The sequence below is a fragment of the Halictus rubicundus genome, chromosome 12 (genome assembly GCF_050948215.1).
Source record: "Halictus rubicundus isolate RS-2024b chromosome 12, iyHalRubi1_principal, whole genome shotgun sequence".
NCBI classification, from domain to species: Eukaryota; Metazoa; Arthropoda; class Insecta; order Hymenoptera; family Halictidae; genus Halictus; species Halictus rubicundus.
This window is the reverse complement of record NC_135160.1, coordinates 1,280,409-1,297,553: the sequence shown is the minus strand read 5'-3', so window position 1 is coordinate 1,297,553 and position 17,145 is coordinate 1,280,409. Positions and strand designations below refer to the sequence as shown.

The following is a 17,145-nucleotide window of genomic DNA, read 5'->3' as shown; positions in this document are numbered from 1 at the left end:
AACAAAGGAATTAAAATTTTTCAACAATATAATATAAATAATTTCAAAAATTATTGACTAGTATATGATTGTACCGATTGTAGGTAAATATATATCTTCGTATGTACTGTTTGATGGTACATTTATTGTAATAATTAAATAAGTTATTCAAGCCGATATTTATATTGCATAGTATTTATTTAAATAAATTTAATTGATTAAGATTACATTCGTGTAACTCTCTTTTTTCGTTACTGACTGGCATCACAAACTTAAGATTGGTACAGACATTGCATGAAATGGATTTTTCTGTCGACGGTTCTGTGTTACCGACTCTGTAGAAAGTGCTCTCACAGACTTAACGATGTCGGTATGTCAGATCGTGAGACACGAAACCGCATATGGTAATCGGTCCATTCCTATACCTCGTCTGTGCTGACACATTATGGAACATGATGTCCAAGGGAATCTGTAGTACCGTCACCCGAAAATACTACGCTTTGTTCCGAAGGCTATACCTCGTCTGTGCTTGTACAGAGAAGATCTTAAATTACTGGACGTTACCATGTGCGATAACACACGCAATAAACATTTATATTGTATCTCAACACAATCATTTTATGCAAGAATCAACAATGAATATATAAAGACAATCTTCTCCTAATACAACACTTAATTTTCTCTAATTTTAAAAATTTTGCTATTCCCGAAATTTTTGAACATATTAATTTAATTCTAATATCGAATATTCATGTCCAGGGTGGGGAAAAAAGAACACATTAATTGTTGTAACTAATATTCTTTATTTCTTTCTGAGAGCTACTGAACGCGAAAGATGCTCGCAGGAATTTAAAAAGGAAACTGTGCAAAGTAAAGTTGTGGTGAACCGTAACGCGAGAAGAAGAAGAATATTAGTATTAGCAAGAACTGAGTATTCCATATACGTCATTAAAAATTTAAAAAGTTTGAGGGTACATATAAGAAGAACACAGCCTTAATATGTCTAATCATATTTATTTGTTCATGTACTGTTACTAATAGATACTATACGCTTAAATACAGATGATGTATTGCAGAAACGGATATACCAAAAAACTTAGCAATGTACACGCTATTCAAGTCATTTTAAATAGATTACTTTATCGTTTATCGATTACATCGTCCAACAAGATGGGGTCTAGGGGAAGTGAGGAGGGGATTACTATTAAATATATTAATTTCGTGGTGTGTGAAAGCTCGACGATAGAAAATACTTTCGGTGCGTGTGTGTTAAAGAAAGTACAAAAAAAGGAAAACAACAAGAATAATAAAATCGAGTGGAAAGAAGGGATCGAGGGACTATCGGTGTGAAGATGGGGGGGGGGGGGACAATAGGAAGGACGGAAGGAGAGGAGAGGTGTAGTTCGAAAAGTGAAACGGAAGGTGAAGGATATATATATATCTCTATACAAAAATAATCGGCGGAAGGCGAGAAAATAAAACGTTCTCACAGACGTTCGACGATAAGCTATGGTACAAGTCGACAAGAATAATACTTTTCTTCTTTTAAATGAGATTAGACTGAACCGTAATCTTCTCTCACTCGCTGCACACGTCCACGCCATTCGTACATTCATGCAGATTCGCTCTTTCATCATTCTCTCATTTCTCCTTTCTCTCAGTCTATCGATCTCTCGCACGCGTGCATCCTCGCTCTACGACACTCGGCTACGATTAAATCGATTACTTCTTCCGTGTGGTGGTTTTGCAGTGTGTTTGTGTGTGATGTCAAGATGTAACTCGCCGTGACGAACGAACGGGGGCTGGTACAGCGACGAGGGCTGTGTGTGTCCGAGTCTGATGTCGTTAATGTTGTGCATTGACAGTGCGAAACCGAATCGATTAAGAAAAAAACGGGCGAAGGAGAAAGAAAAGAAAAAAGAAAAAACAACAACGAGAGATTAGAAGAAAACGAGAAAATAAACAAATTCGACCGCTCCGAAATTTCGAATCCTCGCGGCCTTGAACGGAGGCGAGTCTCGAGACGAAACGAAATATCTTACATGTAAATCTCTGGTGCCCGCGTGCGCTCTCTCTCTCTCTCTCTCTCTCTCTCTCTCTCTTTCTTTCTTTTTACAATGAAAAAACTCTTCATCTTTGGTAGAAACTACTAAATAAATATCGTCGCTTAAAGTAAGAATTTCGGGCGGGGACGCGCCAGAAGCTTCCTCGACTCGGAACTTTCGATCGTGTGACGATCGAGGACGACACTGGGATCGCCGAAAGTTCGCGTTTTAAAAAAGCTAACCGGTCGAAACGTGGCGCATAAAAAGGAAACTAGAAAAATATACACACATATACACAGAGTGTCCCGCAGTACGGTGCTCGAGTACGCCATTACGGTGCGCGACCAATTCGGATACGATACATAAGTGTAACTGCTTCGTACATGCTCTCTAGACGGGGTTACGGTGCATGCGGCTGTGCGTCAAGGTACATATGCTAAAAACGAATGAACAAACTGTCGAACCGAAGTCGGAAACATCGTTCGTTAACCGACGGGGATCTGGGTCCGCCGTCGGACGAACCGATCTTGACCTCTAGATCCTCCGACAAATTTCGACAAAGGAGAGACTCCGTCAACTTTCCGGGCCCGTTCACATCGAACGATGGAAAGCCGCATAAAAGACGCAAGGCAGATCGTGTTCTCGACGAGACTCCGCTGTTCCAATCGAACACACAGTTTTTTACGTACAAATCCATTCTAAACACGCAATGTCACGCGAAGTTCGACGTAAATTAATCTACTTAAACCGTTTGCCTATTTACTAGGTAGCCTCTATTTTCGCACGCCACGTGTTTCCTTTCTCCCTTTCCCTTTCACTCTTTTCTTCTTTTTTTTTTCACTCGCAGAGAGTTCCTCTCCCTCTCTCTCTCTCTCTCTCTCTCTCTCTTGTTCACCTAGGTTCGTCAAACCTAACGCGCTCGAGGAGGAGCCTCAATTTGTCGCGTCTCGTCAGCGAATCAAAAAGCGATCCAGAAGAAGACCCGGAGAGAGGTCACGCGCGTGCCCTCTTTGTCGTCTTCTCGAGAGAAAAACAAAACAAACAAACAAAAAAGAAAGACTCCGTTTTTAAAAGCTCGGGAATCGAAACGATCCGGCAGCGTTTCGCTGCCCGTTCGCCGGTTGTCGTTCGTTTCAGTGAGATACACGTCCTCCTCGAACGAGAGAATTTTCGTCGACGAAATACTCGGTTTTTCGTGCGCGTCCACCGGATGTTCGGCGGTCCCGTCGGAAACGGGATCAACGGCCTAGGATCAACGGAGTCCTCAACAGGACGAGCTCTTCAGCTCGCCGATGTCGGCGATGTTCTGCAGCAACGCGGCTGCCTCACTGCTCGGCTGGCTCTTCGCGTTGTACCGTTGCTTCAGGGTGCTCAATGCGGACAACAGTCTTGTATTTGAAGTCATCAGACGCGAATTCGCGGCGTCCAGGGCGGCTATTTGCTGTTCCTGCGCGTCGATCACGCGCTGCTTGTACGACAACGCGGCCGACATCTTCTGTTGCTCGCGACGCAGCTCCTCCTCCACGGAGATTAACCTACAATTAGCAAAAGATCGGGCGGGTTTTAGTACTGGTCGGGTTAGAGTCGATGGGAGATCGATTCTTTACTGCGATGTTCGTCGGCTGGGTTACCATCGGAGCACACTTTATTCCTCGAAAGATTGTTTTAGGTACCTTCGAGAGATCTATGAAAATTCGATTCAGTCTTTCAATCGCTAGGTCAAAGTCTTTCAGAGGAACAGAGGTACTCCATCGGGTAGCCAAAACACACGGAACTGAGCTTCGCCTGTTAATTCTCTCTGTCTTTTTGTATATGTTCATCTCGAACTGTCACTTTTGCAAGTTACCTCATAAATATCTGTCAGAAAATGTTACTCAATTATAGGAAACGTATTTGTTTTAGTATGCAAGTCTGAGGGGTGAAACATCCCATTGAAGCCTAACAGTTGATTAGTCTGTGGATCTTAAACTCTGCAAAGATTACTTGATGTTGTTAAATTATCATTTTTTTAAATATTTAAGGGGTTATGCAACCTTGCCTTATATTTCTTAGAAATTCTTAAATTATTACATTTCTATAATTTAATTAAAGACATTTTTAGACTCTTTCGATTTTTCTACTATTTTAAATTGCACCAGTGTGTTTTTGTCACAAATGTATAAAATCCACAGTGCAAGCTAGGGTGCAAGCTAACAAGATTCTATTAGACATTGAATTAGACAGTGTTATACAATTCTACCACTTTGTACTTTCCAGTAACAACAAAACTATGAAAAGAGAAACGTTGCTTAACATTTCCAATAAAAATCTTGTTTTTCACCAATTCATCAAATTACAAATTTTGGTAAAAACCAAGGCCACACACCCCCTTAATTTAAAATCAGCCGATTCGCTTTTCCTCTTCTATTTATCCCTCTCATTTTCCACAATTACACAATTTCCATAATGAATGAAATATTTCGAATTTAGTCGCCGTATTTCAAAATGACAATGTTCAGTCTTACAAGGGTTGTTTCGCTCCTAAAATTTCGCAGCGAAGAACGAAGAGTCAGAATCCTCGAAGACTTCAATGCTCGATCAGACATTTCAAGAAGGATCGAAGCGGTAATGTCTTTCACTTACGAGGATCCTTGAAATCTGACCGTTCAGAGAGATTTCACAGGGTAGCTATCGAATATCCAAGCGCGTCACGATGCATATGTAAGAAAAACGAACACCAATGTATTTACTCGGAAATGAAAGTCAAAGGAAGCAGCAGTGTCTGGTGCAAAATATTATACTCTCGGAGAACCAAAACAGAACGATGAAGAGTAGTGCATGGATACGGGGGGTTGTCCTCGATAAAAGAAGCAAGGCGTTCGCTGCTGGTCGCAGTGAATAGTTGTGACGGTGTGTGAGTGATCGCTAGGCTAGAAACGTTCGGGATAATTCCCATTGTCAATGAAAATTATCATTCATTTTTAAGCTAATATCAGAAACTGAAAAATAACGTACGATTTGATTTTTAAATATTAAAAATAGTTGTTCTAATTTTCTAGATTATTTGAACATTGCAAACCTCATTGTCTCCTCAACACATATCTGACCGACATTTTATCTTCGTTCTTCTTTATATTTTCTAATTAATAAACTGCAGATTATTATGGATTATCTAATTCATTTCAATATAAAATCGTGTATTTACTGCAAGACTGATTTTGGTCGGATATGTGTTAAGTTCTTTTCGAATTGTATTACATTAACGCCATATTGAAAATTGCTGTTACAATCGTGATTTTATAAAGTTTCTTGAACGTTCGATATTTAAAAGAAAATATCTGTATTTGTCTGGTTTGTGTAAGAATTTAAAAAATTAGACAATTAGGGGACGGCATCCCGAAGATTTCTGCAAAGAACGGACACACAATAGTCATGGTTGCATATAGTGAATCCGTGCACACGCGAGCAGAGAGACGAACGTGTCCGAGGCGTGTGTAGAGAAGGGTATCTCGGTGAGCAGTGAGACTGACATGTGAGATTCGACTGAGAGAAAATGTTAGTTGGACGGTGATGTAAGTATATTGCACGTTGGGTGAATAATGCTTTTGTCGGGCGCATGGTTCAGAGTATAATTGGGTGAGCTGAACAGAGATATACAATATAACAAATATCTAAAAGTCGTATCGAACGTGGCGACATTATCTTGCGAGAAAAAGAACTATTTTTTTCGCGCGTGTTGTCGTCGGAGATAAAACCAAGATATATATATGTATATGTATGGAGAATCATACAAACATATGTATGTATATATCTATAATATATATTATTATATTTGGTTTCGATATGCGCTACATACGTATAATATATATTATATTTATATGCTAAACAACGTGATGTAAAAACGTAAGAAGCTTAGAAATATAATTGACTCTTACACCAAGGTCCAGATCAAGCCAGAGTATACCAAATGCAGCGGATAGAATGCACAGGAACACACAATCAATTAAACATACATATTATTTCGAGAACCAGTAACCGTTCGGGCGAGATACGCGCGGCAATTGTTCTTTCTCGTTTCACTTTTCGGTTTTAGTACAGAGAGCGTTTCAGGCGTGGCAAAGCTATTTTAGCGAAAACTATTACCGATACATCGTTGATAATAATCTTCTTTTGTTTGACGTTGTTCGATGAGGTCCCTTGCGAGATACCGTAGTGGCCAATAAAATTGCACCATTCCTTGAAAATACAGTCTCTTGAACAAATTTATGTACATTGCACTATACTAAATTGTTTTAATTGCAGTTTGTAATAGCCTCATGTAACAGTTACTGCTCGTGTGAGTGGGAAACTAAAGACATTTTATATTCTCCAAGCGGTACAATTTCTATTGCCACTATCGTAAAGGATCTTTGCAACTCAATAATTACTGTAATCATTTTTCTACTCCAATCTTTGACTAATTTTATAATCTTATAATGTGAAATCGTTATCATGAATCAACAAGTTGACAAACAACTGTATAATTGTTTGTACCGCGATAATAGATATTGTAATAAATTTTCAATGGGTCAGAAATACCTAAAGCTGTTCAAAATACCAATAATTAAATCAAAATATTTCTTCGTTAAGCAAAACTGGTATTGCTGTTTGTAATAACACCAGCGACAGCACTATTTTAAAAGAGAAAATTCAAATGGAAAATAAAATACAAAAATTGTAAATATTTTGGTTATCAGCGATATGTGTTTTATACAATAACTAGTCTCATTGAACCACGTGAAATGTCGTAAGAGTTCAATAGATATCAGTAGTAGTTTTGGAGGAAATAGCTAGCACACGTTAGATGAAACACTCGGCACTATTATACAAAGAACGAACTCTCAGTTGTATAATTGACTTATTTACAACTTTTTACAGATAACAATTACTATTTCGCAGATTGTGTTTCGTTGGTAGACAGAGCTGAATAACGAGAGAATCTGTTGTAATATTCAATAGGAAATTGTTATGGATAAACGACAGTATTTTGTTATTTTCAGTGTTATCATCGATCCGTTATAGCAATCCATGGGTTAGTACACGCTTTAGTCTCGAATTAAACGTTTGTTATACATACACATCGATTTTTTTTCACTCCTTATTATGTCTTTCTAGAAACGGAGTAATGAACAATTTCTTATATGAAATTACTCCCTACTTCACTGATTCGCAAATTTCGAAAAAACGACATACATCTTTTATACTGTACAAAAAAATGTTTAGATCAATTAAAAAGATCTTTAAGAAGTGTGAAATTTGCAACATGATTAAAGGTAACCGTTCAATAATTTGTTGTTCAGTCGGTAATACAGCTAAAATGAGAAAAGACTAATTTGTCAACGAAGGAAGATTGAATAGCACTGCTCTACGCGATAATGCCTCGACCCCGTTTCCAAGTTGCGAGCTCTTATCGAGGGAGCACTATAGTCACAGTTTTATCGCTATCGTTTGTTCCTTTTTTTTTTCTTTAATGTATTTCGCTCGTTCTATACCTGAGAACCACGCTGGCCTAACTTCTCTTTTGTTAATTTTCAGCAGACCAGAAACACAATAGTGATCGCACATTAAGCAACGTTATGCGTATCACTAAATCTTCTTTGTTTACAATGTGACGCGAAAATGTCATATTGCGATGTATAAAACAATACTTCTTTGCATTGTAAATTTGATTTCTGAGAAAATATAGAATGAAGAGAATGATGGCAAGTAAACAAAACAGTAGCGATACACCGGAGTATCGGTGAAACAATACTAATTCAATGGTACAACTTTTTTGTTTCTAATCATCTTTTTATAAAAATTTCATTGACATATTCGCGACGTTTTTCTGATTGAAATGACACCAAACACGACATAATTCGGATCATATTTATTTGTTTAATCCGCGATAAAATAGTACCTCGTTTATCCGAACTAATCAAGGTTCCAGTATATCGTGGATTAAACAAATGAATATAATTCGAATTGTGTCACGTTTGGTTTCATTTTTATCAGAAAAAGGCCCCAAATATGTTGACAAAACTTCTGCAAAACTATAAAACTGTATTGTTTTTTATTATCATTGTTTCATGAAATAATGGATTCAAGTTGTCCTGGCTCTCAGGTATAGCGTTCTCATCGAGCGAAATGTATTCAAGAATCAAAGTTCCCCGGATAACTGAAATCGGACGTGCACTAATCCGTGTCAAGTATCCAGCTCCGTCCAGCCTTGCTCGACTCGCGTTTCTCAACTGTGCTTCGATCTCGACGAGGCAAGCGATGAGCGACAGAATAAATGATCAAGATCGAGCCAGGGAAAAACGATCGAAATCGATCGACGTTTTCGCAGACTCGTTTTGCGTTTCGATGGCGTCGCGACAATGTAGAGAAAAAGAGAGAACCCGTGGGGAGATTTCGGGGATGGAAAAGAGCTGAAGTGACCGAAGTATGAAGTAGAGAGAAACAGAGAGAGAGAGAGAAAGAGAGAAAGAGAAAAAGAGACGGGTAGGCCTTCGAGTGAAACGCAGGGGCAAGAGAAATGGTTACCACGATGAAAACGGGTAGGGTTTTTAGGTCACACTCAGGCAAAAGAATCAGTCGGTGGATTAGTTGGCCGCGTTAATGAGGATTAAGTACCTGGAAATGATGCTCTTCATCTTGGTATCCGATGCAACGCCGTCTATATCGGTATCCTCGGTTGCGCCTAACCGGGCCCTCAGTCGATCTACGCTACTCTGCAGCCTCTCGATTTCAACTTCGTACTGGAAACGAAGAGACGTTCGCTTTTGTTAGTTACAAGACACACAGAGAACAGGACAGAGACGATAGAGACAGCCGTTCCGTTAGATAGATCAGAGAAAAAATTAAAAAAAAAATAGAGACGCGATGCGAGCGCGAGAGGAACTTGTTATCACACACATACGTTACAACGGTACAGTATTATATATGTATTTACACACGAGAGTTAAAACACGAGATTTTAGAAGTTCCTCTTTGATTTTTAGAAACGGGACAGTATTATTATCACTGTTATACTGAGTTTCGGCTGGTTCCTTCATTTGATGCGGCTGTGGGAATCGAAAATGGCGCTGGAAGAAAGTTTGGTACGGTTGATCTTGGTACCATGGACGACGAATCATGTTGAATTCAATTATTTACCATTTTATAGTGTATACTATAAAACAACACAGTTACCCCCCTAAGTGGGCAAAGTATTTTTTAAAAAATGTTTGCAAGTCATTTGCTTCTATAGGCTCTTTAATATATTGTTAATAGCCAACTAGATTGCCGAGAGATATGAATAATAAACCTCAAATAAAAAGATTTTATCCTATATTTTGAACTCATTTTTTCATATAGACTAACCCTCTCTCACGCCACGGGGACACATTGTTTCCAACCATCATTCGTAGTCAAGTTGGACCAAGTAAATTCGTCGAAATCATTAAACTAACAACGACTGGGTAAAATGTAAATTTTTGAATTTACCTGATCGATGCTACGGTGACTTCGCGACTTGCTCCTCCTAGTGGTGCAGCTCTCTTCTTCGCTGGTATCGGACAGGTCTCTCGTCGAGTCCAACGACAGCCTCCTCCTGAGCTTCGTGCAACAGACGTTTTGATTCTGCTCCGAGTTATTCCGATGCGTCTGGTTATTTTGCCTCCACTGGTTCTGATTATTCCTCTGCAAATTCCTGACGTTGTTCTGCGGTGGTGGAGAGGGACTTAGGTCAACGCCTCGTACTCCTTCCACCCCACCGCCGCTTCCATCCCTTTCTTCGGAACTACTGCTTCCTCTCCTGCCGCTTCTTCCATGGTTCGGTTCCATGTGGTAAACAGGATTGGCGAAAGCCAACGGCGCAGCGCTGAGTATATGAGCGTTTGCGTTATTGCTGCTGAGGTCGACCGGGCTGGAGCTCTGACTGTAAGCAGCGAAGCTCTGATATCCTGAGGAAGCAACGTTGCTCAACTGGGAAATGGAGATCTGAGAGCCCTTCTGCGACTTCGACTCGGAGACCTCGTCGTCGGCGTACCTTAGCAGGTCGGACAGCTCGTCCAGGTTCCCATTGGCAGTCGTGTTGTTGGTCTTGCTGTTGTTGTAATTGTTATTCGGTTGATGGTTGATGGACAGTGTCAGATTGGATGACGGGTTCACCACCACGTTGGCGTTCACCGTGGTCTTCGAGACGTTGTTGTAGTTCTGATGCTGGGTCTGGTTAGCGTTCTCCTCTTTGTTGCAGTGGTTTCTGCTCGCCGATCTGGAGACGTTGTAGTTGTTGTGGTTATAGTTGTCCTCTCTGTCGTGGATGTCCAGGTTTTGCAGTCTGGCCATGTTGTGTCTGTGGTTCTGCTGTTGCTGCTGGGAGACGATGGTGCAGATGTTCGGCTGGTTGTTCTGGGACGTGGTGATGTTGTAGTTCGAGTCCTTCAGGTTGCTGTGGCTCTCGGATCTCGTGGGGCTGGTGGGATGCGTCTGGCAGTGGTTCACGTTCGCCAAACTAGCGCTGGCGGTCAGTCTGTATCCCGCGGCGGCCCTGTTGGTCCCGATTCCTCGGTGCTGTCTGACGATCGGCGTTGGTGAACGAGACACAAAGGCTGGTGGTTCTAGAGGATAATCGTCCGTGGTGATCTGCAGCTGAAGCTTCCCGTTGGCCGGCATGTAAGCGTTCCGAGGAAGAGTGGCAGCCCTGGCAACGTTGGGGCTGCGAGAGCTGTTGTGGCCGAGGGTGTTCGACTGCAACACCTCGTTGCTGTCCCTGATTGTCCCGTTCAGGGTGCTGTGGTTGCTCAACGTCGACGTTGCTGAGACTGAGAGATTCGTGTTGCTGTTCGCAATCGTAGGGTCGTTGTAGCGGAAAATGTTGTTCTGCAGGTTGGGGTAGCGATGCGATGTTGGCACTGGACTTGGACCCGGTTGATCCAGCGCCATAGAAATCCTTTCAAGGATCTCCGGCAGCCTGGACGGGGGCAGTGATGACGAGGAAGATGATATCGAGACTAAACTCTCCCGCAGCAGCGCGTGCAACAGGGATAATTGCTTGCCCAGATCGATGTAGCCGTCGAATTCCAGAGAATTGTTGGCTGGTGCGTCCTTTGGTAGAGGGCTCTGTAAAGGAGAATTTTGTGGATCAGTAACATTACACTTTCCAAACAATACTCGGTGAAATAGAATATAAGAATATGTTGAGACAGTGTAATATAAATACTGTTAAAAGTACTTCAACCTCCACCAAATATTTATTTTTCAGCAAGAACTTCAACTAGCTACTTGAAATAGATATTTCTATCATTGTAATGAAAATTCACTGTCAAGTTTAGTAGAAACAATGATGTCAGGCATATATGACTGACGTGGCAGTCAAAGTATTAACGAAGTTGTACTCAATGAGGAATCTCTTCTATTTTGGAATTCTTATTGAACGGTATTGTGGTGGAAGAAATATATAACGTACGCTGATCAGCTGGAGGAAGTTTTTCATGGAGGCAGCCTCCCGCTCTAGAAGGTCATTCATGAATTCCATAAAATTCTCTTTCCCTTGGAATCTCGTGAAGTTCGCGAGCGTTTGGAGAGTCTTGGCCACGAGGGTGAGATTCCTCGCTGCCTTTTCGTTCGGATATTCTGAAAACAAGAACGACATTCGTTAGTTTATACTGTTCACCGTCGGATACATTGGGCAGAGCCGTTCAGAATCAAAATTTTCGACGTGGTGTTGCCGTGAAGGGTGCAAGCTCACCGTGGGTGATGTTGAAGAGAGATGGACTGAGAATAGCTGGGCACAGGAATCTAAGAAATATGTTCGCGGAGATTAGGTTGTCTGCGATGTCCTCGCGGCCCATGTCGGCCAACCGTTCGCGGAATATACGGAAGCACTCGCGTAATTCGAGGGGGAAGTGCGTGTGGCTACCCAGTATCTTGCCCCAAGCCAAGTCCACCGCGTTCCGTAAATTCTGCTGTTGTTTGTGCAGGGCCGCCACCGACGCAACCTTCAACGGGTCCACCTCGCAGTCGCCACCCTCTACTGCGCCCCTGACCACCGCACCCAACGTCTCCTGCAGGTACCTGTCGCCCGTCAACTTCAGGTAGGCCTCCATCGCCTTCGTGGCTAAGGAATTTCCTCGAAAGGTGAGCCTCTCGTCGTCTGAAATACAAAATTCATCGTCAACGAACCACTCGAAACAAAGACGTTGAGACCTTTAACCCCCATACGCTCCTCAGAAATAGTTGCATAAAAGGGCTTAGGGCTCACACTTTAACACTAGAAATACCGCACCAGTCAAAATGACTGGTTCCTAATTTTTTCTTTTACAATTACTGAAATTGTAAAAATGTTGAAGCACATATTAGAATAAAAGTTGTATAAAGTCTGAATGGGCACAGTGTTGTCACTGTTACAAAGCAATATACGTCAGTCGCATTTATTGCTCGGCAGTTCTAGTGTTAAATCAGCAAAATATGTCATATTTTAATATTACATTGTGTAGTTCTTTCAATTTTCGTACACTGTATCATATATTTTCTTGTATATTTATTTTGTAATTTTTATGTATTGGACATTTCTCTGTCATCCTTCTGCTATATAGTCCTTATGCATTCCTTTCAGAAATTTGCCTCGAAAATAATTTCTACCACAGGGATCATCGATACAACAAATTTGCATACAGTAACCCGTTTTTCCCGCTAGGCCCACAACACACAAAACTGAACCGCCAGTTCCGCGAATCATCACCGACCATGTCGAGGGAAGTCTTGACGACAGCAACTCACCTATTCTGTGTATGTCCATCATAACCAAGTCAGCAAGAAACTGTGGCGCTTTCTTTTCCCGTTGCATGACTGCCACCAACGCGGTGGCGATGTCCTCTTTCGCTTTCACAGCAATCACCGGCTCTAATTTCTCGCATAGTGACTTGTAGTCTGACTTCAGGTATTCCAGAAATTCCTGGTACACCTGCACGGGTAGTATGTCCACGGATTGGAACCGGCATTTCACCCTAAGCGTCGGTGGTTCCTTTAAAGGACCCTTGTCCCCGACCACCGGGTACCATTTTTCTGTCAAATAACGCGACGTCACGTTGTGCACCGGTATGCTGACGGAACCTGAGAACAAGGTTGAAAGGATTTTACCATTAGTTACATATCGTTATGCAATAGTGCCAAAATATTTCTAAAATGAATATGGTAATTTTTCGTTCTACACGGTGACATGGTCTGCATGATAATGTCCGAAAAATTATATTTGATTTGTACCACTGAACATCGAAAGTAGTTTACATGACAGGTTGCTGGTGTCTGTGATTGCATCTACACGTTACTCAACAGGGAAAGTATTATATAATTCGGTCTGAACTTTGAATGATGAAATTCTAAATCGTTTCACTGGTAGTGGCTTCAGGCATCAAAGTGTATCACTCAAATGTCACGAAACAATTCTGATACAAGAACTTATTATTACAGGATACATGAATAGTATGCGCAAGCCAAAGTAGAATGTATTATTGCTAGTCGAGCTAGACAAGCTAGTCAAAGTTAAATAAGTTATCATAGCTACCAGCGCTGTTATAATAGGGAGACTGAATGTACGGAGTCTAGAGAAACTAAAAAAATTGAAACTACAGTGAACAGCTGACATAATTAGTATAAACATCATTTTGGATACAGTATACAATAATTATGTACGTAGACTAAATGTTCGACTACATGTAGTAATTATTTTAAGAAATGATTCTACAAGGAAAACGAAAATAATGGTTACAATTATAATTTTGACTCTGTCACTTCAGAAAGCTATTTTCCGCGAGATGGCGACGGTAAATTATAAAAATGTCTCACCGATTAGAACATTTTTGTCTCGCTTCTTCTTCCGGTCGGCCTCCCTGTACAAGTTAACTTGTATTGTGTTGACAGAAGGCAAATGATGAAAGTCAAAGTGTTCGCCCCAGAAGCAAAGGTCGGCCTTCAGTTTCGCGGTGGTTCTCGCGTACAGGGTGCTGTCTAGACAGACCTCGCAAAAATATCGCTTCTTCGCCGCCACACCTTTCGCCTCAAGCAGCCAGATCTGAAGAGAATTGTCCGTGCGCCTTGTCTGCTCCGCATCCGGTTGAACGGATTTCCTTAAACTGCATTCGAAAAACGCTGAGATTAGAACACAAAAGTTTCCTAAATAATAATACTAATAACATAAAAAAAAAACTCGAAATAAAGCCACAATAAAATTCTATCCTTCGAAAAAAGGAAAAAGCATCGGTTCAGGCGTTAGGGACACGAATAAAGATCTTGGTTCGCGTAATTCGCAGTCGGAAGGCCTCGAATTCGTCAGAGGGCATTCGGGATTGCCGGTTGTCCGGCATGGTCGAGGAAAAAGAAGCGAAAGAAGAAACAGAGGAACGGTACCAACCTGTGTAACCACTGGTCCCGTTCGTGAGCGGTCCTGCAACTAAAATACTTGGGCCCACCGGTGCTGGGTGTGACCTGGAAGCAGTGAGGTCTGCCAAGCAGGCTTGGATGCAGCGGTGTCACGGCCGCGAGGTCCATCGAGGTCACCGCCTGTCCGCAGAGGAGGGACTCGTGTGAACGGCAACCCCGAAGACCGGCGCCACGTTGCTTCTGTCGCTCGAGCTTCGTCACGCTCTTCGTCCTCTTCAGCGGGTTCGAGCGGAACGACCTCTTCGAGAAGAAATTCTGCGAACGGAAAGAGACGAGCACCGTGAATGCGTGTCGCGTGGCGCGGATCGTCGCTGAAACCGATTGTCGCGAGAATGGTCCTCGGTAAAATGGTAACTTAAGAAGAATAATGCAATAATAATGTCTCCATACACAGTGACAGGGACGTGCACTTTCGTGACAAACTGCTAACCCCGATAACCCCGATGGCCCAACACAGCTCGATCGTGTTGTTTTATATACATTCAATTATACTAGCATGCTTTATTTGTATTACAATTCCGAAAAGCATTTGCTTCGAAGGAAGAAAACCGATTCGAAAATTGTTGCGAGTCATGTAAATCGCGACAAGCATTCAACTTCCGGACGCCGAAAGTTTTATTCTCTTTTGGGACGGAGTTTCGTGGATGGTCGCGCCACGCGAAAATCGAATCTGAAGTTCTTTGCGAGCGTAAAACGAAATATAAGAGTAACGGAAAATTGCAGCCTGAATGGAAAAGGCGAAGCGAAGTGTGAGATTGAGGGAGGTGCAGAGAAAGATTTGAAACGAACTGAGTTACGTATTTTAAAAACCATGTAGCACCTCTTTCAAACAAATATTTCAGCTACCGACGATTTTGCCGCCCGTGGGGTTCTGGACGTTTGTAAATTTTAATTCGCGTCGACTTTCCAACGCATCAAAGAAAAATGTATTTCATCCAGAGACTTTATAAATCAAACATAAAATGAATCTTTATGAAGAACAAAAATTATAAGCGATAGAAACCAAATAGAAAATTCTCTCTTTAATAACTTTGACAATATTTAAAGAATTATGTTCGCATTATATATATAAATTCTTTGAATCTTCCTGCCATTTTCAATTTCACCTACTTAATTTTTACATAAATACATAAAATCCGCAGTCCACTTGTTCACTTGTCTCAATTAAAATTCACGACCCCGACAAAATTCAGTAATATTTTAAATATCAGATTAACGCTAAATTGGAAACAACATCTGAATTTCTTAAATAGTACATAAAATGTCGAAATAATGTGTGTAACAAAATAATGGATTCATTGCCAAGATTAAGAGCTAATATTGCAACTAAACAATTTGATGAGCATATTAAACGGTTCCAATATAACAATCAGCAAATACGAAAGCGATAACTACCCTAAGATCAGAATGCAGTTTAAACAGAAGCTGGGAGAGGCATATCGAAGCAGCGGACGCGGCCGAGGAGCATTAGGTGTCACGTTAACACACTTTTCAAGCGTCTCGCGCTCGGAGATACTTCCCTCTTGCCGAGCAGCACAAGAAACGATTGCATGATGGATTGAAAATGCTCTTCGCGAATGTGCATTTCGCTGCATTAATCCTCATCGGTCACGCGTCCGAGATAAAGATCCTGATTGAAATTGAAAATGCAATGCCGCGCCGATATTCACGTCTTTTTCACAAGAGGCCTAACCGAACTTTAAACGCGATACGCAACGTTAATCCCCGGTACTCGATTTGATTCGGATAACAAGTCGGGGGCACGCTAATGATCGCACGAAACGGAGGAGGGAGCTGGTAGCAGATGTTAGCAGCGGCCGCGAGTGAAAATCATCGACTGAACTGTCCCGAAGCGACATCGGGAATCTTTCCTGACATTGCTCAAGTGAAAGGTATTCCGCCGTACGCGTCCCGACGCTGGGAGGCATCGCCGCATATATTCGGATCAAGTACAACGTGCTCGAGCGATTCTTACCGGCCTGTGACTAAACGGTATACGACCTGAACCGTAAAGGGACCCACGCCACCTAATGATGTATCGCATACGAGTTCTTACGAGTCGCGGCGATTGGCCGAAGCGACTCGCACTGCCGTCCACCGTTTAACTATATATTCCCTGCACCTCGGCACCAGGCCAGTATAAACATACACGTGACAACGTCGAGACCGAAATGTCACATACAGTGTGTCCCACGAGCTCTGTGCACTTGAATATCTTGGGTATTTCAAAAAATACGAGAAAATGTTACTTACAGAAGTTGTAAGGTTTAAGAAACTACAGTGCAAGATAAATATAGTGCAAGAATTTGCTGTTTTTTTTTTATCCGATGAAAGCGTGAACACGTGTGAAAATATTCAGATACTCTATATCCATGAAAAAATATTCGAGTATTCACAATTTCGTTACGTATCGTACTGTTACTTCAGAGCGAAGCAGAATTTTTCCAGTTAGTTGCGCAATTACTTTCAATTAACTTCTGAAACGTGAGGGCTATTGGTAATAAAAATTTTGTACGTTTAGTAACATTCAACGATTCGGTGCCAAGAGAATTTTCAATTGAAACCGTATCGGATTGCAGATCTATAGTTTTTGATATCATATAACTACTACGTTAAAAGATACTTTTCATGTCAATATTTTCCAAAAACTGTTAGCCTAAAGATGTAAATGTAATGAATATCGAATACTGTTCTCTCAAAA

General features: G+C 41.4%; 1 protein-coding gene across 5 annotated transcripts in view; it reads right to left on the bottom strand.

Annotated features, from left to right (window-relative positions):
- Nucleotides 1–973: 973 nt before the first annotated feature.
- Nucleotides 974–17,145, bottom strand: part of Raskol (Ras GTPase-activating protein raskol) — a 108,027-nt gene continuing 91,855 nt past the window's right edge. For 2 of the 5 annotated variants that reach the window (XM_076798611.1, XM_076798614.1), the window contains 8 exons: nt 14,416–14,699; nt 13,851–14,137; nt 12,786–13,118; nt 11,755–12,159; nt 11,473–11,639; nt 9,510–11,126; nt 8,658–8,782; nt 974–3,559 (listed from right to left, as the gene is read on the bottom strand). In XM_076798611.1, the coding sequence (XP_076654726.1) occupies nt 3,289–3,559; nt 8,658–8,782; nt 9,510–11,126; nt 11,473–11,639; nt 11,755–12,159; nt 12,786–13,118; nt 13,851–14,137; nt 14,416–14,699 (3,489 nt within the window). In that variant the 3' untranslated portion in view covers nt 974–3,288. Of the gene's footprint in view, nt 3,560–5,938; nt 6,240–8,657; nt 8,783–9,509; nt 11,127–11,472; nt 11,640–11,754; nt 12,160–12,785; nt 13,119–13,850; nt 14,138–14,415; nt 14,700–17,145 lie in introns of all 5 variants that reach the window. The other 3 variants (XR_013083201.1, XM_076798613.1, XM_076798612.1) reach the window with 3 other exon arrangements.